Here is a 25,131-nt window from a genome sequence, read left to right as displayed (position 1 = left end):
CTTTTGGAATACCTGCTCTCTGTGAGGTTGGTCTACCAGAGACCGTAACGGTAACAAGATGTAGAAATGTAGGCTATCAGAGTAACAGTATTAATTTTCTCCACCAAGCAAGGACCGTAAAACATTACACAAAGAGAGTCAATGAAAGCAGATTTATCCTAAAGCTCATAAGTAGCCTATTATTTGTACTTGCTTAGACTACAGCACTGCAATCCATAATACACACAAAAGTGTAAAAAAAAAAAAAAAAACTCTGCATATGTACTCTTTGTTTCTCATACGCACTGTATAAGAAAGTAGTTTTGGAAACAACACCATATACTTCAGAATTTCCACCATGTTTAGAATAGGATTCTTAATCCCCTGTTATATTTCCCCACACCCAGTTTTTGAACATGGAATTTGTCCTTCCGCATTGCAGATGTGGGTTTTGGATCTCACTCCACATCACAAAAATCATGTGCGGCAGAAATCGGTGGACTAAAATAAGGTCTCTGTAAAAGCAAGGGTGGAACTGGTCAACGTTTTCAGAGGGGATATCCAGACCATCGGTCCTCACTCCAAAGTGGGATATAGGTTTGAGGCCAGCCTTTTCCAAACACATTCCCATGTAAACATCATCAATGGGCAGCAGATCTATAGAGTGCGACATGTTGTAGATCATTTTGGCCGTGAAGCCGGAGAGAAGAAAGCCTCCTCCACCACAGTATGGAGGATACCTATCAGACTCCTGTACTTGCACCGGGACAAAATATTTGCTTGAACGTTGTCTGATAGGACCCTTGTTCTGGATGAGGTGCCCAGCGAAGAGATGTTTACGTCCATCATTGTCCTCCTGACCTTGAACATACTCAACCATGTTAAACGGATTGGCAAAGATGTCATCGTCTCCATTTAAAAGAAATCTGACATGCGGGCACCATCTTTCCATCCACTCTAAGAAAAGAATCTGCTTCAGTGTGAGGTTGAAGAAAGAATCATTGAAGTCCCACTGTAAAATGTCTTGGTTCTCACGGTTCTCCAGCTTCAATAGTTTATTCAGCCGGCGCTTCTCAAAGCCAGTTTTACTCGTTCCGGTTATAAAGACTCTGCGGATCCACACACCTTTGTGCAATCTTTCTTTAGCCCATGTTTTCCGCAAAACTTCTCGTCGATCATAATTCTCTGGAGAACTCTTGATGACCAGCAAAAGGAAGACATCTGCAGAGTTTTGGGGTCCACCACACTTATTAGGCACATCAAGAAGCATGGGAAAACTCCTACAGTGTCGGTAAAGCAGGAAGTCTTGGATATAATTTGGCAGAGTAGAAAATCCAGTCACATTATAAGCAGACATATTCTGATGACAATGTGAAGACACAGGCTGCAGAGTTTCGAAGCTGGGCAAATCATTTTGTTGACTGAGCATCTTATATACGTCTTTGCTCTTAAGTGTCAAGTCATTTTCAAAGTTGTTTTTCATCATGATAATGACCAGGCACACAACACCTGTCAGAAGTAACACTATCGTCTGCAAGTTTTTCCTTCTCATCTCTGCACCTGTTTAAGAACAGAGACACAATATTAATGTTACTCAAATACAAGAGTATTGAACTTGGTCAAGAACATGAATGTACATCACAGTACAACAAATTTGATAATAATTAGAAAATGATTTTAAATGGCACATTTCAAAATAAAAGTGTATGTATGTAGTTTGGACATTCATTCCAGCTGCAATGTTCTGCATACAAGCCATTTAGGAAAAAGAGTTTGGGGACAGGGTAAATATTAACATTAGGTTAATAAATTCCCAGTAAACTGGAAGGATCTGGGTAAGTGGATCCATAACAAATTCTGTGCTATGTCATTTTTGTATGTGGGTGCAGTTGCTGGCATTTAATGAAAAAAAAAACATTTGTTGTTTTCTTAAACTTTTGCACTGTCCAAATCCCAACACTTGCCATCTTTGCACATTTCCTGTATTTGGCCCAAGTAAGCATGAAGATCACTGTGTGTGTCAAACTTTTCATTACCTGATGGCAGTGGTTCCCAATCCTGGTCCTGGAGAACCCCCAACACTGCACAGTTTTGGTGTCTTCTTCTTCTTCTTCTTCTGGTGTTTAATGGCGGATTGGCAGACCAACATAAATGGTGCATTTCCGCCACCTACTGATCTGGAGTGTGGAGTGTACTTGGCTTTGGAAGAAATGAAATTTAAAAAAAAAAAAATTAAATTCTATTTATTATTCCTGTTTTATTTAGATATTTAAATAATAATTCATGAATTCTTGTGTCTTGTCTTGTCTTGTCCCATTTCCTAGCAATACTTTTATTGAAATTGTATCAACTCCCATCCTTCCTAACTCTTGACTTAACTGTTGTCTCTCCCTTTTATATGCAGCACATTCTAAAAGAATATGCTGCACTGTTTCTAACTCCCCGCAATTATCACAGTTTCCTGTATCTTGCTTCCCTATTTTATAAAGACTATAATTTAATGCAGTGTGACCAATTCTTAACCTTGTAATAATGACATCTTTTTTCCTATTTCCATATCTTTTCCTCTCATTTCCAACCCGTTCCTGAATTTGATAAAGATGTCTTCCTTTAGAGTCATTATTCCATATCTTTTGCCATCTTTTACTAATTTCAATTGCTATTAATCTCTTGATTTCTGATTTACTTAGTGATGCATTCATTTCTATTTGTGGCTAATTTAATGCTTTCTTTGCCAACTTGTCTACCTCCTCATTACCATCCACACCCACATGTGCTGGCACCCAGAGGAAGAATACCAATACCCCTAACTGCCTTGCTCTAAATAAACCTTGCAAAACTTCAAATATTAAATCTTGTCGAGATTCCGATTTTCCACTCATAAGACTAGTGAGAGCAGCCATTGAATCAGTACATATCACAGTTCTTGATGGTTGAACGTCTTCAATCCACTGTAGTGCTAATATGATAGCTAGTAATTCAGTAGTAAATACCCCATTGAGACACATGATCCGATAATCTTTTTGCAATTTTTATATTAAATGTAGGATTGAATACTGCTGCTGCAGTTCTACAAGACTCTGGTTACTTTGACCCACCTGTAAATACCTGTAATACTGAATAATATTCTCGATTTACATACTGTTTAACTACTTACTTAGTTGGTATGCTTATTTGATTATTTATTTCCTTATGTATTTGTAAGTCAATTAATGGCATAGGATACATCCAAGGAGGAATTGCTGGTATTGGAACAGAAGGGGCTATTAAATATTCTTTCAATCCCAAGCTATTTGCCTCCTTCCCTACTACCCAACCAAAGCTTGCTATTTCTTTGTATTCATACTCCCAACATTCCTTCAAAAGTATTTTTACTGGATGATTTTCCAGATGTCCACATACACCAGACCAGTATCTCATCCTCAATTGAAGTCTGCGTTGTTCCAACGATAATTCTCCTAATTCAACTTGTAATGATACTACCGGAGAAGATGCTCCACAACAAATTTGCAATGCCTGATTTTGTATTACTTGTATTTTTTTAAGTAAAGTTTTATTCGCAGAACTGTATACCATACTTCCATATATTTGACCTGATCACTGCATAATAAATTCTTTTCAGTGACTGGCAACTTGCTCCCCAATCCGCACCTGACAAGCATCTTAAGACATTTATTCCTTTTTTAGACTTTTCTATCAATTTCTGAATATGAACTCCAAAGTTTAATTTATAATCCATCCACATACCCAGAAATCTCACTACTTTGACTTGTTCTAGCTGATTACCATCGGTTTTGGTGTCTCTTATCTGACACACATTTGAGGTCTTGTCTTCACTAATGAGCTGATGAGTATCAGGTGTGTTTGAACAGGGAGACTGTATAAAAGCCCTCAATGAATCAAGTATGTTTATAGTTAATTGGGAAGCATTATCTATTCTCTCCAGTTGCGCGGCAGCATACTCCCACTTAAGTTCATTGCAAGTATTGCACCAGCCATAGCGTCGATTGCATTAAGAGGAAATTGCCAGAAGCTTCGGTCAGGTGTGGACTGTTAGTGCTTGGTTTCTGCTAAATATCACTTGTTCTAATGATTCCTGAGTGGGGAGTGTAATAAGTCCAACTTTATTTTCCATTATGATAAATGATGTATTTGTAAACATTCCAACTGATATGGGGAGATCATTTGATGCAGATGATGGAGCATTATGGAAAAGAGGGAGAAATGTGGGATATGCAGTCAAGAAAATGCAAGATGGTATTAATCAAGTTGAAAAGTGGGGAACAAAATGGGGATTTAAGTTTTCAGTGGAAAAAACAAAAGTTATGTTCTTTACAAGAAAGAAAGGTAGGGAATGGAATTTGAAATTGTACGGAAATAATTTGGAGAGAGTTGAAAAATTTCGTTTTTGGGGAGTGTATTTTGATGTGAGATTTACATGGAGGGAGCATATTAGATATGTAGTAGATAAGTGTAAAAAAGTTATAAATGTCATGAGGTGTATTGCAGGATTGGGTTGGGGAGTGGAGGTTACATCGATGAAATGCATATATATATATATATATATATATATATATATATATAGCCTTAATAAGATCAAGGTTAGACTACGGAAGCATTGTATATGGTTCAGCAGCCAAGTCTGTGTTAGCAGACTTGGATGTTATACAAGCTCGGGCCTTAAGAGTGTGTATAGGAGCGGTTAAAACCTCCCCAGTATGTGCTCTCCAAGTTGAAGCAGGTGAAATGCCATTGTGGTTGAGGAGGAAGCAGCTGGGGGCTAATTATTGGGTCAATTTAAGAGGACATGGAGATAACCATCTGACAAAAAGGGTGCTTTGGACATGCTGGGAGAAAGAGACATCACAAAAAAACAAGTTTTGGGTGGACAGGGAATCAAATGGCAAAAGATACAGGAGTATATGAAAAAGAGTTTGGCATAAATGTGGTGTGGCCTATTAGACCTGTCTGGCAATTAGAAATACCATGTGTAGATCTGGAAATACTTGAGATTAAATGCAATAATAAGAATGCTGATTTAACTAGTGTATATTATAGTTATAGAGAATGTAAGTATAAGGGAGGTATTCAGATTTTCACAGATGGGTCAAAGGACATGCAAACAAAGGCAACAGGATCTGCAGTTGTTGTTCCTAGGTATCAGGTGGAGATTAGTAAAAGAACATCTGATTGCACATGTGGGAATTCAGGGAAATGAGAAGGCGGATCAGGTGGCAAAAGATGCAGTTAAAAAAAGAAAAGTTGAAGTCAACATTAAATTATCAAAATCAGAGGGGAAAGGCATAGTGTGGAGAAGTATAAATCAACAATGGCAACAGAGCTGGGATAATGAAACAAAAGGGAGACATTTACACGAAATCCAAAGCAAAGTAGGTATATCAAGAAGTAGGGGAACAAAGAGGAAAGAGCAGGTGATGATGAGCAGCCTGAGAATTGGGCATTGCAATCTTAATGGTACACTTTTTATTACAGGAAATCATCCTACAGGAATGTGTGAAAAATGTCAGGAGGTTGAAACAGTAAAACATATTCTTATAACATGCAGGAAATTTATTCAGGAAAGACAAGAAATGGTAACACAATTAAAAAAAAATAAGAAGGGTAGATAATACAGTAAAAAGTTTATTGGAGTATGGAGAGAGTGTGGAGGGTAGGAAAGTGATATTTGGTTTTCTGAGGATGACTGGATTAGATAGGAGGATTTAGTATGAATGAGAACAAAGGGTAATTAAAACCAAAAGGTGGCAGTAATGCAACTCAAAGGATGCCGGCTGCCTTAAAAACCCAAAAAGAAGAAGATTCCTGAGTGGTTTTAGTTGGTGCGTGTCAATGACGATATGTAAGTGCAATGTTATTATTGATGTTACTTTGAGATTGTTTCTAATCCCTTATTAATGTCGTAATTCGTGATGACTCATCTTAATGCTTAGATAATCATGACTGATCGTGAAGTATGTCATTTGTACAAAAATTGTCTAGTGTTTAATCAATCATGGAGATTATTTATACTGTAATGATTGGTAATCTGTGGTTTCAGTTGATTACTTTATAAAAAGAATAGGGCTTGGACGCCGCGTTGCATTCTGGGACGTGGCGGCCATGTTGATGGCCTCGCGAATGTAAACATACAGCAAGTCGAATGAGAAGAAGCAGAGTTGGGAGAAAGAAAAAAAGATGTTAAAATCGCGAAATGGTTGTGGGATTTACAGGGATACGCTAAATAGGGATGCCAGGGACCGGTATGTGGACAAAATCGGCACTATTAATGGTTTGGATCCATACGAATTTCACAACAAAAAAGTGGAGCACCGACCACGACTTGCTGCTGCACTTTTGCATTACAGATATCCTCGGCTACATTGTTTTTTTTTTGTTAGCGCCTACACTTCAGAACAGTTCCGAAGCTACAAGTCATTGGAGTCTCATGTGCAGTTCACAAATGGATTGGTTCAGGAGCTGTAGATCATCAAGCCAGCAAACAGTACTTCGAGTGAGTAGTTGTTGTCATAGTACAGAGGCCCTCCCCTTGATATCAGTCTCCGTCATGTTGGCAGGATCACGGCGGCAAAACATGATTGTTTACACGTGTTGTTAACTCTGTAGTAGAGGAGGTTTTCGCAATTCCGCACTGTTTTACCATGCATGGAAGTCACTGCTGCGTTAAAAACTGCTCCAATATCTCACACGATACATATGGAAAACATAGGAACAATGGAATACAGTTTTTATTTTTAGGTTACACCAAGCGCAAAACGGCGGTATTTGGAGAAGCTCTCAGGCATCCAAGATATCGACCCATACAAGCTCCCTGCAGCAGTGTGGCACAGAGACCTGGACCATACCTCCATGCACATATATGGACATTGTGAATTATCTTGTTTTTGGTCTAAGTTACTACACAATGCAGGAGTTTAAAAGCCACAAGTCTTTGGAAAGTTACGAGGCTTTCTGTTGTGGCTGGGTCCATCTACAAGCCTCCAGGGGATGAAAACCACATTGTACTGGCCAAAGTAAGTTTATTCACAAGCGTCTTAGCATGTTGTAATTACATTGCATTTAGCAGACACTTCTTGACCAAAATGACGAAGTAATTAACTGTGACCGTTACGTAAACACTAGATTGTAACGAGATGTTCAATGTACACAAACGTTTCCAACATGTTTTGATGTAGGCTAAAGCTGTGTATGTTTAGTTTAGTTGTAATTTGATTTTAGCCCAGTGACACCTACTGTACCAGTTTTTTTGTGTTTGGTGTTGGGGGCTGCAAAGTGGACAAACCGGTTCTAGGGTAGTTAAAGGGTTGGTTCACCCAATAATCAAAATTATGTAATAACTCACCCTCATGTCGTTCCAAACCAGTAAGACCTCCGTTTATCTTCGGAACACAGTTTAAGATATATTAGATTTAGTCCGAGAGCTCTCAGTCCCTCCATTGAAACTGCGTGTACGGTCTACTGTCCATGTCCAGAAAGGTAAGAAAAACATCAGAGTAGTCCATGTGACATCAGAGGGTAAGTTAGAATTTTTTGGTCCAAAAATAGCAACAACTACAACTTTATTCAGCATTGTCTTCTCTTCTGTGTCTGTTGTGAGAGAGTTCAAAACAAAGCAGTTTGTGATATCCGGTTCGCGAATGAATCATTCGATGTAACTGGATCTTTTTAAACTGTTCGCGTCTCCAATACGCATTAATCCACAAATGACTTAAGCTGTTAACTTTTTTTTTTTTTAATATATATATATATATATATATATATATATATATATATATATATATGTATGTATATATGTGTGGCTGACACTCCCTCAGAGTTAAAACAAACCAATATCCCGGAGTAATAAATGTACTCTCAAACAGTACACTGACTGAACTGCTGTGAAGAGAGCACTGAAGATGAACAAACACCGCAGCAGTCAGATTGTCCTGCACGTGTTCTTCTGCTCTCGCTTCAAGGTTGTGTGGTTCAGAGAGCCAGCATCATGGTCTTCCTCATCCTGTTGGTCAACGACATCCCCATTGAGAAGAGTGAGATTGTGAAGCACAGCAGCAGAATTGGCACAGCGGTGTTGATGTTAGTAAGATGTGGGGTTCACCATTTGTAAATACATGATCGTTAGAACAGTAAGTTTTTGAATTAAGCGTGGTTTCATGTGTTGTTGACTTGCACATGTATGCATTTATTGTGATGCTAACATTTTATACTTTTATTTTAATCATTTATACCTGTTTCTTGTTGTCAGTAAATAAAATATAAATATTTTATCCATTCATGTATTAATTGCTTGACTGAATACTTATGTATACACATCAACTGCATTATTGTATATTCATGTAGCTATGTCACGTCAGAAAACACATTTTGCTGCTTTTACTAAAATTTAATTTTAAGGGGAAAAAAAATCTATATAATTATTGGTTGGCATTTATCATTATTGCATGTAAGTGTTGGGGTGGGCAAAAAATGCAATTCATTATGGGGTAATCTTAATTTGAGTAGTAATACTTACTTTGTTGATTTTATACTCTAAAAAAAAAAAAATCTTCTCCAAAGGTGAGATCTTCGAGCAGCTTTTTGACGTGTGCAGACATTGCTGAGAGAAACCGTACTGGACTGTTGAGTTAGTGATGCTATGAGGTGGTAGTGCACCTGTACCCCTTTTTTATTATTGCCAAACTTATTACATAAAAGATCAGGGTAAGACGATTGTTTCTAACAATCAAAACGCCATAAAACAGTAAATAAATATTTAACGTATTCATCATAGTATGAGATACTATACAAGAAAAATAAATTCACATAAAATAAGTGAAAAAATATTCTAGAGATAACGATTTTGGGTTTTCTAATTCTATAAAAAAAACACACATTAGTGGAGTTGAAAAAATATAAAATCTTAAGTTAACAGTATTGGCTAGACTACAATCTTCATTATCAACAGAGGTGGGTAGTAACGAGTTACATTTACTTCGTTACATTTACTTGAGTAATTTTTTGGGGTAACGAATACTTTTCGGAGTATATTTAAAGATGGGTACTTTATACTCTTACTTGAGTAAATTTTTGGGGAAAAATCTGTACTTTTACTTCGTTACTGTGGGCGACGCTCCTGCTCTCTTTCTGAACAATGAAAGATTAGTAGCAATATTTATATCACATTAACTTTCAATGTTAAATTCACATTTAATATAAAGTCAGTCGTATTAACAATATGTTATGGCATGACACCTATATCTGTTACTTAAGTAAACAGACAGGGTTTTATAATAAATTACATAAATTGGAGTAAAGGCTGATGAAATATATACATTTATACACGCACACATACATTACATACATTTTATCTATATATCTAAATAAAAATAGGCTCAGTATATATGACCCAAAGTAACTAGTAACTAACTACTTGAGTAGATTTTTTATCCGATACTCTTTTACTCTTACTCAAGTAACTATTCAAGACTAGTACTTTTACTTTTACTTGAGTAAATATTTCTAGAAGTACTTTTACTTTTACTTGAGTACAGTTTTTGGGTACTCTACCCACCTCTGATTATCAAGATACTTACAAATACATTCATTAAACCTGTCACTCATATCTTTTAAGTTTTTACGCTCGTTTGAACTTTGTAGGTCAGATGATCAACATAGCGGATGATGATATCCAAATCGCATTAATGCTTCATACACCAATACGCATTCAGACTGTAAAGTATGTACTCTTTTATTGCTGGTTAAATTAGTTTTTATTGAAATTAAGTGCCTAATTAAAGGGTATGCGGTTTCGAATGCAGCCCGACAAAATCTCGTTTTGACATCTCACGTGGTTCTGTGTGATTTGGACAACTTCAAGTTACGCCTCTTTCGTCAAGTTACGCCCACTTCAAGTTACGCCCCTGTCTTGCAGTCCATAGACATGATGTCTATGTTGCAGTCTGCAGACAGACCCTTCTCCATCTGGGACGCAAAGGCACCTTTTTCCATCTTTGACCACAAGATGTCATTAGTGTGTAACTTGTTAAAAAGCTTCGAGAAATGAACCTTTTTACAGTACAGTTGAGCGGAAAGCCTCGGTGCTGAAAAGCTTCATTTCACCATCACTACTTTTTTTCTTTTAAAGAGGAATACCTGAAGTACATACAGTGTTGAAACGAGAAATGTATCTCGTGATTTTCTATAACACAATTTCATAGAAGAACATACCTGTCTGAGTACTATAAATATTTTTCTAAAGTTTGCATGACTGAATCTCTAGATTTATTCAAGATTTATAAATTATAATTCTTATTTAACTTTCCTTTTGAAATCTTAACAAAATAAAAAAATAAAATAAACCAGGGTCTTCTGGTTGAGTTAACACAGAATAACTCTATTATTTAGCCTTAAATATAATGAATAACAATCCAAAGTAAAATCATTTTTATATAATTACGTAACATGTTAAATTATAAAATTATGCATTTTATATGGCCTATCTTATATATTATGTCTGTGAACACTGAGATCTTCATCCAAATCCAATTAATAAGCAAAGGTATCCAGTTAAACTAATATTATTTTTATGATGGAATACGCAACATTACCAAGGATTATCAAACAGATTAGACATATGCATTTATTATTCTTGCCCACACAGATTTACAAACATCCCCTACCTTCTGTTGAATGTTTTTAAACTGACACACACTTCAACAGCAGCAGTAAAACACCAAGGTGTTCCATGCCTTGTTCGGCGTTCTTTAAGCTTTATTAGCATCAATATTATTTATTATCAATTGTTTATTTACAATAAATGAGCCTGCAACATATTAAACTGAAACCACTCTTTTATCTGAAAAGCCAAAAATATAAACTATTTTACAAAAATCAGCAAACTGAAGCAAAGGTGGGAACAAAACTCATCTCTAATCACCTGTGAGCAGAATAGGATTGGAGAGATGGAAAAGGAGAAAAACAAAGCTTCAAAGGGGAGATGTAACATATAGCCTACTAAAATACAGGCTATTCGAACCATATTTACTCTTAGTATTAGTATAGGAATACTTGTTTTTATTACAGCCCGTGATAATTAATACATTACAAAAAAAATGTAAATAAAAAAGAGGCAAAAAGAACTCCACTCTACGTCTACAGCGTCACGCGCCTTCTTTTTTAAACGCGATATCCTCCAATGAGAGCGAGGAGGGGGCGGGACATTTGGCAAATTACGCTGCAACACTTATTGCACTGATTGGCTATTATCTGCAAGCAAACAGACTGTCATTAAATGCATTGGATGTAATGAATGGAGGCCACCCCGACTTTATTAATTAATTAATTTATTTTTATTGACATTCCTGTCTCTTTTTTTCAGTGACGCCCCAATTCTATCAATATCCTGTCTTAACGTGTGGAGAACGGACTTTATAAGTCTATTAAAAATGAACTTCATTAAATTGTTCAAAGTAATTTAAACAGCAAAAATCTAGAATAAAAGAAAGGCAATAATACAGTTTTATTACAATGAACACAAATTGCAGATACATAAACTTATATCACATACTTTTTTATAGCGAGCATTAGAACACGTTCTTTACTTGTGGTATATCTTACTTTACAAAGTGGTGAAGACAAAATTATTTCCTCACGATAAATGGCACTCTGATCTATGGGCTACTGATGCTTTGTAAGGGAAAAATGCTATCAGACTTATCTCTTGTGTAATATGGAATTACGTATGTGCGTTGACCTATATAATCATGACATTCCGACAGCATTAACACCCTTGAGTAACATTGATCCAGACGTCCAACCAATATGTTAAGCACACAGGCAACACAAATACACCACTGACACTGGAAACTATTTTTTAGCAATTAAAAAAGAAGCGTTAAAGATCGTGTCATTTTGCCTTTCTGCATTAAAATGCGCAGGACAACAGTACTAACACGATGATAGCACGCTGACATCTTTGCATCCATGCATTCTTTTACAGCAGCCTTTGCTCTCCATAGTGCCGAGTGCAAGTTATAAAACTCAAGAGTTTTGTGTTTTGTAATGCGCCTCGGCAGCCAATAGACGCGCTCGCTGATGCACACGTGATGTTATTTTTTACGTAACTCACGGACAAAACCACTGTATGTTCAGGACCGCGAGTCAATACGTTCTACTGTACCGAGAACTATAATAGGAATGCTTTGACATTTTTATTTATTTATTATTTAGGCGGGGCGTATCTGTGAATGTCACTCGCGAGCATGTCGTTGCGAAGACTAGACCAAGAATATGCTTTGGAGGAAAGGGGAAGGTTTTTTATAGCGCCAGAAACAGAAGGCGTCTGGGACGAGGAAGACCATGTTGATCACCGCCAACTAGTTTTATCGAAAGCTGATGCTTTAGCGTCGGAAAATCGTCTCAAAGAGGCTGTCGATATGTTTTCTATGGCTCTCCGGTGTGGCCCAGTCCGGCCGGACCAGCTGAGCAGTTTAGTCGGATGCGTTCTGCGCAACTTCAAGAAGAAATCAGAAGAGTCCTCAGCCAAAAGTGAGCCAAACTGGACACAGGATTGTGAATTTGACTGCCCTGGCTGCCATAGTTTCTTAGCCGAGCCCGTGACGGTGATATGTGGACATACGTATTGTAGGAGATGTATACAGCATGGCACTCTTTCCAAATGCAAACTGTGCAGTGAAGACATTAGGAGGAGGCCTGGGGATCCCCGAGTGAATGTGATCCTTTCTGGACTTGTAGAAAAGTGGTTCCCTGAAGACGTGAAAATAGCTAAATGTATAGGGGAAGCTGAAAGCCTGTTGAAAGGCAAACACTACGACGATGCTATTGCACTAACGAGTCAGTTATTAGAATCTGGTAAGTTCACATCCTTGTCTGTTCACTAACCTGGCAATAATGCCATGAGCGAGGTAACTAGGTCACAACACGTCACATATTGTTTATTAAGAGGGTCCGAGGATGGACAGGGTTCCTATGACCAACAATTGGATTGACAGCTGTAACTTATGTATAAGCCCTGCCCTCAGCTATCATGTAACTGGCGAGTGCATGTATTACAAAACGCGCTCGCGTGGCGCGTGCGCACTCTGCACGCGTTGTGTAAGGCAGGTCGTGACACAGGGTGTTTTGTAATCTGAGGCAAACTGAGTTTGATAATAACAAGTAGAGCAGTATGTAATAGCCACAATGTTCAGGTGTTTGGTGTTTATTCAACAGAGAGATGCCTAAGGGCTGTCTAATATTCTGTTATGTGGCCTAAATACTAAAAATGCATTGTTGCATTTGTTAAGCAACAGCTGGAATTTAAATAGGCTACAATCAGGGGAACATTTTTCAATAAGTCAATTGATATAAATATATATATATATATTTATATATATATATATATATATATATATATATATATATATTTATATATATAGACTGATAGATACATACATGCATAGATTTTTAGATTTTTTATATTTTAAGTGATAATATAAAATTAGACACCAGGCAGAGAAGGCCCCATTTTTACTTATTGCATGTTGTTACCAGTAATATTATTTTTAAATCTAATATTATTGTAATTCATGGGGCTATTATTCAATAATGTTGTAAATTACATGTATATTTCAGACAGTTTTACTTTTCATTAGAACTTATTGGCACATTGAGTGAAATCATTCAGTTTGATTTCATAGTGTTGCTATTATAATATGTTTAATTAATTTTAATATGTAAATATTATTATGCCTGTTTATAAGTTATAGAACAACAAATGTACCTTTATGATGAATCTCTTTCACTGGGATTCTGCTTTGTCTGTTATCGGTTATCCAGTTATTTAACTAATTAAAACTTGTCAAAGCACAATTTTAATAGACTTTACTGTACATTAAAGACACTAATATTGACAAGAATGATATCAAAAGTCACTTATACGTTCTGTGAAAGTTTAGCCAAGGGGACTTCTTGCCCCACTGTGTTTTATTTGTGCTGTTGATTCATGATAATCTATCACCATATCATCTTTGTAACAAGTTACATAACGGCTACATAATGTCAGAACCTTCTGGTCGTTCTACACCAAAATTGGGACACTTCCTCGTTGATAACCCTCTGGCACATTGTATTCTTGATGCGTATCTTGATGAAAGTGGTGGTTCAGATCCATAAAGTCCCTTAATGTATCCCATAGAGTCAGTGTAATAATCAGATTGCGGCAGTCTCCTCTCTTCTGGTGTGTCCTCATTTACCCTTGTGAAAAAGGCAGTGCTGCTGCAGTGTCACATCCTCTCTCCCTTTATTCCTGTGGCATTTCAGTGCGTGAATGTCTCTCCTTGATCTACTGATCTTACACATTTACTCTATGCCATCTGAAGTATTGAAATAATATCATTATGCTTGTCAGACAGACTTAATTAAGTGGGAGTTAGAGCTGTGCTTTTGCGTTTTTTCATGGTCTCTCACTGATTCTCTCTGTCTCTCAGACTCTATTAATGTGTGGGTGCGGGTGTGCCATGCCGAGGCTCACAGAGGACTGAAGCAGTACCGTCAGGCTTTGGAAAACTGGGAGTCCTGCCTGATTGCTACCCCATCCCCAGAGGTACGTCGATGAATTTTCCTAACACGTACTGCCACAGATGACTAATTTACAGTACATCGGCATGCTTTTGCACAGATTTTAGTAGCTGGATTGTTGCTTTAAGTACAGGCGGCAAACTTAAGTTTCCGAATGTCATAGTCATAACTCAATGGATAAATGCTTGTTTGGCATTAAATGTTTGGCATTATATTATTATTATTATTATTATTATTCATGTATACACATTTGTTGAAATCCTCTAGGACTCTTTAATTTTTATTTGCTTAATGTTCTCAAAGAAGTGAGACCAGATAGTTTTATTTTTTATGATTTGTACTTTATTGATTTACTTATTCACAAACAGGAAATAATATATAAAAACAATCATTTAGTTAGTCAATCAAATGGTAACAATATAAATCTAAAAGAAAAAAAGGTGACTTGATTTATAACTTTTTAAAAAAACTTTTATGAATTTATTTTCATTGATATAGTTTATCTATTTATTTGCTATTTCTATTATTCACTTGTTGCTCGCTATGAACATAGCTGTGGTTATAAGCAATCACTCAATCAATTGTACACTTTTGCTTTTAAACAATGATAATAAGTGCGAAGTATAAATTACGAAGTATTTTTAACTACAATATCAATATTTCCCAAATAGAGAATGTTACCATGTTGACTTTTTTAATCAACAGATTTCAAACCAAAAATGATAATTATGTCACAGAAAAGGGCTATCCATATTATTTAGTGCTGCTTTTTTTGTAGATTCTTGACCATGAATGAGTTTGAATGTTTTTCTTTTTCAGTACTGATGATTGCCATTCATTTATTTCAGCACCATCTATTTATTAAATTAGATCAGGTTTACTACATGGTCTTGTGTCGATAACGAAAAACTGTCTGGGGATGTAGTTGAGTTAAACAAATGATTAAGGTATAAAGCATGTTTGCCAAGTTGACAAGTGAGATAAGGAGATACAGACAGGTAGGGATAAGGCAGAGATGTGGGTCACTCAAGTGTGTATTTATCTCAGAGTGTCTAGCTCTGTTATTAGCCTTGAGACCATTAACATGAATAGACTCTCAGTCCCATTCGAGTCAGATTAACCCCAAAACAGCATCTGTGCTACTGGAAGCTAAATTCACTCTGATCTGTCTCTCTCTCTTGCAGGGATACTTCCGGAAAGCAAAAATTCTCCAAGAGATGGGTCATGTAGATGACTCTCTGCAGGTCTTCCTTCAGTGTTTGGCATTGGATGAAAACTTCCATCAGGCCAAACAAGAGGTCGAATTGGTGAGATTAATTTCTGCTTTTGTAGTTTAATTCAGTGGAAAAGATCATAAAAATTGGACATTACATTACCAACCTGAATTTCAGTATCGATACTTATTGATATTTTAGAAAACAGACATCCTTAGATGACTCGTGAAATAAGCTAGGACATCATCTCAAATTTATATTACTTTATTCAATAATATATTAGTTATAAGTTATTGTTATAAAGTAAATTTAATTTAGATTCATGTTTTATTTATATTTTATTTCATTTAAAATTTGTCTAGTGGAAGTTGTAGAATAGCAAACATTATCATTAAGTCTGTATTGTGCTACTTTGCTGCTTTGGCCATCTAATATGATTTTGGATATGAATTTTGGCACACTAGTTATGGTCTAACGATACTCAGTGTTGATTCATAATGTAGTCCAGAGATCAATGCACTGGAGCCAGAACTGTTCTGTTACAAGTTCACTACAGTTTTAGTTATTTGCATTCTTAAAGGTCAACTTATTGTAATGTGCTGTGGCCAAAATGCTGTTTAGAATAACTTATGGACCATAATTGAATTATGTAAGATTATTATTACTGGTGAAGCCTTGTGACTTTCTGCCTAAGTCTAGAAAGATGAAGAAGGTGTGCTGTGAGCGTTGCGTAATGTGTATCTTTCAGAGTGTGTGTGTGTGTGTTTACAGAAGGCTTAAAACACACTCTCTTATGTAATTAGGTGCTTTTCTTTGGCCTACATTAAGACTGAGAACTATTTTAAAGGAGAAATCATGATCTCTCAATGACATTAACAAAGACTGGTGACTTAAATAACAGTTATGATGCATAAACACTAGCTAGAGGTGCCTAATTCTTGCAATCTATTTACCTTAATTTGCACCGAATGCAGCAAGATTAGTTGTGCACAACATTCCATTTTAATGATTTTAAGATTTTTTAAAATGTTTTTGAAAGAAGTTATGCTCATCAAGGCTGCATTTTTTATCAGTAATAGACTACAGACAGTAATGTTGTGAATTATTATTACAATTTAAAATAACTATTTTCTATTTTAATTTAGGTTAAAATGTAATTTATTTCTGTGATGACAAAGCAGAATTTTCTGCATTATTACTCCAGTCTTCAGTGTCACATGATCCTGGTGCTCAAGAAACATTTCAAGAAAATTCTTTGTGGAAACTGATACTTTTTTTCCCCCCAGGAAAAAGAACATTTGAAAACATTTATTTGAAATATAATTTTTTGATGCACCCTTTCTGAATAAGGTTTAAGCTTTTGAATGGTACTGTATATAAGAACGTATATTCTTAGCTATATTGTCTTCTAAACCTCTGTTAAACTGCCTGTCTTTGTTCCATCTTTTTTGTTCTTCATCTTCAGATCTTGCATGACCTGTTGGCTCCGGCCTGCGATAATGTCAAGGTTGGTTTGAGAGAGACAACCCACAACACTTCCTCACACTTGCGCAGTAAAACCCTTGTGTCCGAGGGCCAGGATCGAGACCAGCAGACCCAGTTGCAAGCCCAGCACCAGTCTGACACACAGGCAGCATCTCCCCAGCAGCCCCCTACAACCTCAGAGGTTTGCTGGTCACCTTTAACACCTTTAGAAATAGATCTCTAAAGACATTAGTGCTTCTTAATACTTTAACACTTCATTTTTCTATGTCTGCAGAAACCAAGTCGGTGTGAAAGTCTGGAGCGCTCCGGCCTGAGCAGAGCTCACTCCCTTCGTGTTCATGGGATAGCAGGAGGTGTAGAGGAAGGGCTTAAAAGAGTCAGCTCCGCCCCACAATTGGGTGACCCAGAAAAAGGCATGCTGCTAAAGAGGAAGCTTTCTGTGTCTGAAGCAGGGCCTGGCGTGGCTTACAGCCACAGCAGTAAATATAAGAAGCAAGTAGGTAAGTCGTCTCGCCTGATAAGAACGTGATGCCAACAAAAGGTTGAAAAGCAACTGTATTGACTGCACATCTGAACATTTTTATGACAGCCAAACTATAATTTAGCTGGTGGTTTTCCAATGACCCTAATAAACTATTATACAGGGCATCCTTAGACTGATTACTCCACTTTCTGTTCAGGCAACCTAATGATCACTCAGAATAAAAAATATGTGAATTTTCGAGTTTGCCTTACTTTCACTGGCACTGTGAGCAGAATGCATTTCTATCATCAGCTAAAAAAGTGTCTGCAGTTTGAGTTAAAGCACTAAATAAATTATGAGTGTCCTCATCTCTCTGCTCTTCAACCTTTCTCCTTCAGCGACTGCCAGTGCAGCTCCTCCTGTTGTTACTGAGGAAACCAAGTCCCATCGAACCCTGCCAAAAGACCTGCTGGACCCAAATGACTTTGAATGCTCTCTCTGTATGAGGTGAGAGAAAAGTGTGTGTTTCTAGAGTAAAAACAACTAAAGGCCTAATAAAGAAGTAAAGAATGAAAGTAAAATTAATCACTGCACTGTTTCTCCTATATAAACTTTAGAATAAATAATATAAAATAAAGATATCTCTTGCAGAGTTCTCAACTGTTTTAAATGTGTTTGCTTTTTACATTTTATTTTGTTACTATTTTGTTTAATGGTAATATTTGATTGAATGTGTTTTATAGCAAAATAGTTTCTAAAAATATATTTTATAAAAAAAAATACTTGATGTTTCTTTAAGAATTCTCAAATATTTTAAATAGATTTTTTAAAAATATAAATTCATATTTTTAATGTTTAAATATGATTTAATGGTAATATCCTAATAACATTTCTTGCAGAATTCATTTCAATCGTTTTAAATTCACTTGATTAAAAAAGTTAATATTTCATATAATGTCAAAATGTGGGTTTTTCTGCTTTGGTATCGTTTGGTAGTTGAAATCACAAGATTTCTCTGTTATTGATATCAGCTACTGTTAACATGGTATTGTGAAGACTGGCATTAGCCAAAAATACATTGTGTAGGTCAAAATTATAGATTTTTTTATGCCAAAAATCATTAGGATATTAAGTATAGATCATGTTCCATGAATATATTTTGTAAATTTCCTACTTTAAATATAATAAAACGTAATTTTTGATTAGGAATATGCATTGATAAGAACTTTGGACAACTAAAAGTTGATTTTCTCAATATTTTGAGTTTTTTGCACCCTCAGATTCCAGATTTTCAAATAGTTGTATCTCGGCCAAATATTGTCCTATCCTTACAAACATACATCAATGGAAAGCTTATTTATTCAGCTTGCAGTAGATTTATAAATCTCAATTTTGAAAAATTGACCCTTATGACTGGTTCTGTGGTCCAAGGTCACATATGTGTCAGTGAAAGCGTGCTTGTTTACACCCTGAAATGGTATAGCTCAAGATCATCTCCTGTCTCTTTTCTAGATTATTCTATCAGCCTGTCACGACAACCTGTGGCCACACATTCTGCAAAAACTGTCTGGAGCGCTGTCTAGACCACAATCCCCAGTGCCCTCTCTGCAAAGAAAGCCTAAAAGAGGTTTGTCTCAAAATCACAGACTGTGCATTTGCATGGCAAGCAACAATCCAGTAATTATAGTAGCATTTGGGGCTCAACAAGGCTTTTTTTAAATTAGGTTAATTGTATTATTGAAATTAAATGAAATAAAATCCTAAAATTGTGTTGTATTTTGTTTTAATAAGTCAAATTTATTTAAGATTTACCACCATCATTTTTATAGTCCATAATCATTTTTGCTAAAAATGATTGCATATTATCCAAACATTACTGATTTCTTTATAATGTTAATTTTAACTAATGCTTTCAAGGCTATCACAAGTTTCACACTGACTTCAGGCCATTCAGTGATCCTTATTGTTGTGCACTGAGATGACATTTTTTGTTCATTTGTTTTCAAACTGTCAATGACATTTTAAATGATTTGAGCATTAGTAACCAATCCAATTCTTTCTGCATTTCTCTTCTTCTCTTCTCTTCCTCCTCTGTTTGCTTCTTCATACAGTATCTTGCCTTCAGAAAGTACACAATCACACAAGTGCTGGATAACATCATTAAACAGTATCTATCTAAGGAACATTCAGAAAGACTGAATCTGCATACAGAAGAAACAAAAGAGCTCTCAGAGTAAGTTTGCACAACTGCTTCTTTTTTTTTTTTTTTTTAAGTGTCACATAATGTGCAGCTGCTTTTGCACTGAACTTAATATTTATTTGCTGTGCATAATCTTTTGGTTTCCATCTATCCAGTTCCTAATAAAAGAGAAAACAAAACAAAAAAACTGATTTCATTTCATGCCTTTCATTTGTAAAGTATTTAATGAACTTAATTGTATCACATTGTGATTCATATTGTTACCATGATATAAAATTATCACACTGTAAAATTTCACCTGCTGTTTCTTTGTATCTAATCTGCCAAATGCACTCAATCTGTTCTGTTTGATATTTGTCTTTCCCCAGTTTAACAAAGAATGTGCCCATCTTTGTTTGTACCATGGCCTACCCCACTGTGCCTTGCCCCCTTCATGTGTTTGAGCCACGATACCGTCTCATGATCCGACGCTGCATGGAAACCGGGACACGTCAGTTTGGCATGTGCATCAGCGACCCCCAGAAAGGGTAAGTGTGTGCTTATGAGATCTCATTGGAACGTGAGCATTAAATCTGTCAGATTGTGTAGCTGACTTTTATGTTTTGATATATGAAGGTTTGTGGACTACGGCTGCATGCTCCAGATCCGCAGTGTGCATTTCCTCCCAGATGGGCGGTCTGTTGTTGATACAATCGGAGGAAAGAGGTTTCGCGTCCTCTCACGTGGAATGAGAGACGGATACTGTATCGCCACCATCGAGTATCTGGAGGATATGAAAGTACGCAGTTCTCATGTTTTTTTTTTTTAATTACTGTAATGTAGAGGAATGCAGGATTGCAGTCTTATGTCTGTGCTATTAAAAAAAAAAAAAAAAGGTAAATTACATTTTATTTAAATTTATTTACCATAGTTTATTTACCATAGGTTTCTAAGTATTTATTTAAATCTTTTCATTAAAAGATAAAGCCAACTAATATTTTTTGTTTTTAATTTGTAGTTATATTTAAACATTTTCTAAACATTTTTGCTCAGAAAATGTATGGAAACTTTTTTTTCTTTTATTATTACAAAAAAATAAGGCCAACTAATAGTGTTTTTGTTTTTTATATTTATAGTCTTATAGTTATAGACTTAACAAACATTTTTCTAAGAAAGTATGCACCTGTATGGATTTTCTAAATTAATATAATGAAGAGGAATGTAAGAAAAGAATGTCTAATGTCTATGTTTATTATTAAAAACAAAATCCTTTAAATAAGGAAAATTATATTTTATTTAAATGTATTTAAATTTAGCATCTTAGTTTTCTAGGTATATATATTTTTTTACATTTTTAATTACTATTTATTATTTATTCATGGAATGAAAGACAAATTCTGCAAACATTGTGTATCTGGATGATATGAAAGATTTTTAGATTACTGTAATATAGAGGAATGCAGGAAAATATCTGTCTGTGTATAATCATGATAGCATTTTGGGCTCAAATAAGGATAGGATTTTTAAATAAGGTAATTTTATTATTTTTATTATTTTATTTATTTAACTTTTAGCACCATAGTCACTTGATTTTTTTAATTACGGTACTGTAATATAGCAGAATGCAGCAACAGAAATATCATGTTTGGAAACCACGTCTTTCTACAGTATGCTGACCAGAATTTAAATTAAGCTTAAATATACAGTATTTAAAAGCTGCAATGTTGATCTGTTTTGTGCATTGTAGGTAAATGATGAGGAGGATTTGGAGAAGCTACAAGTGTTACATGATCAGGTGTATGACCAGGCTCGTAAATGGTTCCAGAACCTGGAAAATCGCTTCCGGAACCAGATCCTGCAGCATTTTGGGCCCATGCCAGAGAGAGAAGCCGACATCCAGGTATTTCCCGCTCTCTTAATCCCTACTACTGAGAGAAGGTCTGTCTCTCTCCTTTCTCAGCCCTACAGCAGGCTGGATGGCAGGAAGTAGGTCAAAGTGCACTCAGGGTTGCGTTTTGCATAAGTGCTGTTACATCATAAATGTGTCAGAACAAACGGAAGTTGATCTGGCAGCTCTCGCAAACGCGCACACACTGTCTGGTAAACATATTAGCATGTTGTCCCGAATAGGGATGGCATGCTTTGAATAATAACGGAGGGAGGGTTATGGTTGTGTAAGCTTCATGAACGTAGCTGAGCCTTATATGGTCGATTTGAACGGCCTGTCCTGTGATTTCTGAGTACAAATAGGATTTGTACAGAATGTTCAAGCTAGTTTCGTCAGCATTTAATTTAACTTATTGGTTCTCTTTTACAAAAAGAAAGCCTGATGATAAATGGGTCATGTCATGAGGAATCAAAATTTCCTTTATTTTTTGGGGGATTAAAGAAAAGTTTGATGTTCTGTGTAACTCAGAACATCTTCTTGATTTGAAAAAGAGCTGTAAAGTCATATCAGTAGTGTTCAGATCAGCCTGGTCAAAAGCAGGACTGAATTATACCAGTATCACTTCTAGCCAATACCAAATAAGTTGATAATTATTTGTATAAAAGTATTTGTTTTTTGTTTTGTTTTGTTATGGCTGATATAAATATATATCATATATTATATATATTATATTTTTTTAAATTTTGAGATTAGCTAAATATTACATTTAAGTGTTTTTAAAATGTTAAAAGATTTTTTTAACTGGAAGAAGTTAACTTGAGTAATAGATGCAGTGTTATTATTTTTAGCCTGACTAAAAGTAAAACAAACTATAAAAAAATTTGTTTATCAATAAAAATAAGGCTGAAATAAAATAAAAAAATAAAGTGAAGTAGAAAAAAAAAAAAAAATTATATATATATATATATATATATATATATATATATATATATATACGTATGTGTGTGTATGTCTCTCTCTCTCTCTATATATATATATATATATATATATATATATATATATATATATATATATATATATATATATATATATATATATATATATACACAAATTGCAAAAGCACATAAAATTAATAATAAAAAAACGAAAATAAAAACATCACATATAAAATAATTATAAAAGCTATAAATAATACTAAAATAAAACAAGACGGCAAAGGTGATCAAGAGGAAACAGGCAGCATAATTATCAGCTTATATATATTTCTAATATCAACAGATCTTTAAAATCAGCAGAGAACCGATACAGTACAGATATGTTATTCATCACTAGGATTTGACTGTACTTATATGTGCAAGTGTGTTAGTACATGAGCTTACTAGACTGTAATACTATTTCTTTGTTTTCAAGGCCACACCTAATGGTCCAGCATGCTGTTGGTGGCTGCTAGCTGTTCTACCTGTGGATCCACGTTACCAGCTGTCTGTTCTTTCCATGACAACACTAAAAGAGCGACTAGTCAAGATCCAGCACATCCTCACCTACCTGCAGAAACTGTCCAGCGACTAGAGCTTCCAACACAGAACTCTGTTTCCAGCAGCTAATGTCTGTGTCCTTCTGCTGGCCAACATGCAAACACTCTTGGTGCTGACTGATGAAGAACTAATGAGAATTCAAGGAGACTGCACTCAAAGCCCGACACAGATTTCTGTCTGTGGGCTTAGATGTAATTCATGCCGAGAGAGTTATAAGAACAAAGTGTTTTTGTTGTTTCATAGCGATCTCTTCATCACCATCTGATTTTTCTTTGTCCGGATACTTATTGCTGAATAGCCTGTCCATTCTCATATAGGAGAAACAATCTACTTAACCTCACATTTCCGTCTAATGCCCGTAGCCTCCATACAGTGCTTTGAGGGCAGAAATATTGCTTGAAAGCATTTCAGCATTTTCAACATATTCTCGCCATGCTTTGTGTGTTGAAGTGACAGGAAGCATCTGCAAAAACTACATCTTCAAAGTAGATTTTTGGGCACCAAGGTAGAAGGCAAGACCGTTTTGAATATCTTCTCTTTTTTTTCTTAATATTCTGGAAAAACAATAGCAGAAATATCGCTTTCGCACAAGAAGTCATTGTCGCACAACAGCTGAGTTGCCTAAGACAGAGAAAACTCTGCACCTATATTAATTTTTGTTACTTTTGCAGTAACCGAGATTAATGAAGCTTGCACTGTCCTGTTTTGTCATAGATTTATTTCTGCCAGGGAAATAATTAGGACTTCCAAATATCTCAATTTTTTCATTTCAGACGTATCATTCGTTTGATGTGGGTTTTCTCTGGTCAGTCAAAACAGCAAAATCAGTGTGAGACCATATTGCAAGTGTCTCTGTTAGTTATAAGCTGCTCTGAAGTCATTTTTAAGAATGATGCTGAGATATTGATGTATTTTATTTGTGTAAGCAAAGGGAAACTTGCAATATTTTGACAGATGAAGTCAAGTAAGGAAACAGACTATCGTTGGCTGCAACAGCACCATACTGAAAGAAGACCCAGCAATCATTCTGCATCTTGACAGTTATGAATGCTCTCTCGCTAGCTCATACCTGTGTGGTGCTTGTTGTGTGCAGACTAACTTTTGCCTTATAATACCTTGTTGCGTTCTGCTCCTACAGTATAATGCATTGGCTTGGGTTTTTGCATTCCTGTTGACTGAGAATTAATTCTGTGGTTTAATTTACTTAATTTGCCTCTTGGCCAAAAAAGTGTGAAAAATATGTCAGATAAATGGCTTTGTTGTATGTAAATCATTTTGTTTTGAAAAATGTTGTTTTTTTACAGCTCTGCTCAATTATTTAAGTTGTCAATTTTCAAATAAAATGCACATCTTTTGAATTGTATCTGTGTTTATAGTATTATTATTATTATTATTATTATTATTATCATCATCATCTCTCTGTCCATTCAAAACAATTTTCCAAATTCTCCAAAACAATTATTTTGTGGGGTTGTGGGATGCTGGAGCCTAATTTATTATTATTATCATAATCTATCGATTTCCTAAATCATTTGTAGGCACAATTTATTATTATTATCATCATTATTATTAGATGAAAAAAAATTATTATCATTCTTATTATTCATATAATATTAATACATTATTATTATAATTAATTTACTTTTTATTAACAATAAGTTATTACATAAACCACTTGTCTTATGACTGGTCACAGGGATGCTGGAGCCTAATTTATTATTACATTATATTATTATTATCATTACTTCTACTAGATAATAATGAACAAATAACATGTATTATTTTATTACATAATTAACAAATAATATTTATTA

General features: G+C 35.3%; 2 protein-coding genes across 2 annotated transcripts; one reads left to right on the top strand and one right to left on the bottom strand.

Annotated features, from left to right (window-relative positions):
• Positions 1-295: 295 nt before the first annotated feature.
• LOC132097981 (N-acetyllactosaminide beta-1,3-N-acetylglucosaminyltransferase 3-like) lies at positions 296-2,073 on the bottom strand. Its single transcript, XM_059504040.1, has 2 exons — positions 2,016-2,073; positions 296-1,539 (listed from the first exon to the last, which is right to left on the bottom strand). Exon 2 carries the CDS (start codon positions 1,529-1,531, stop codon positions 356-358), a length of 1,176 nt encoding a protein of 391 aa, XP_059360023.1. The 5' UTR covers positions 1,532-1,539; positions 2,016-2,073; the 3' UTR covers positions 296-355.
• A 10,014-nt stretch (positions 2,074-12,087) lies between these two features.
• LOC132097980 (LON peptidase N-terminal domain and RING finger protein 1-like) lies at positions 12,088-24,680 on the top strand. The gene is made up of 12 exons (XM_059504039.1): positions 12,088-12,846; positions 14,463-14,578; positions 15,738-15,860; positions 17,233-17,433; positions 17,527-17,752; positions 18,114-18,222; positions 19,228-19,342; positions 19,827-19,948; positions 20,284-20,442; positions 20,531-20,693; positions 21,642-21,794; positions 23,193-24,680. Exons 1-12 carry the CDS (start codon positions 12,222-12,224, stop codon positions 23,349-23,351), a joined length of 2,271 nt encoding a protein of 756 aa, XP_059360022.1. The 5' UTR covers positions 12,088-12,221; the 3' UTR covers positions 23,352-24,680.
• Positions 24,681-25,131: the final 451 nt, after the last annotated feature.

The sequence above is a fragment of the Carassius carassius genome, chromosome 21 (assembly GCF_963082965.1).
Source record: "Carassius carassius chromosome 21, fCarCar2.1, whole genome shotgun sequence".
NCBI classification, from domain to species: Eukaryota; Metazoa; Chordata; class Actinopteri; order Cypriniformes; family Cyprinidae; genus Carassius; species Carassius carassius.
This window is presented reverse-complemented; position numbering and strand designations above follow the sequence as displayed.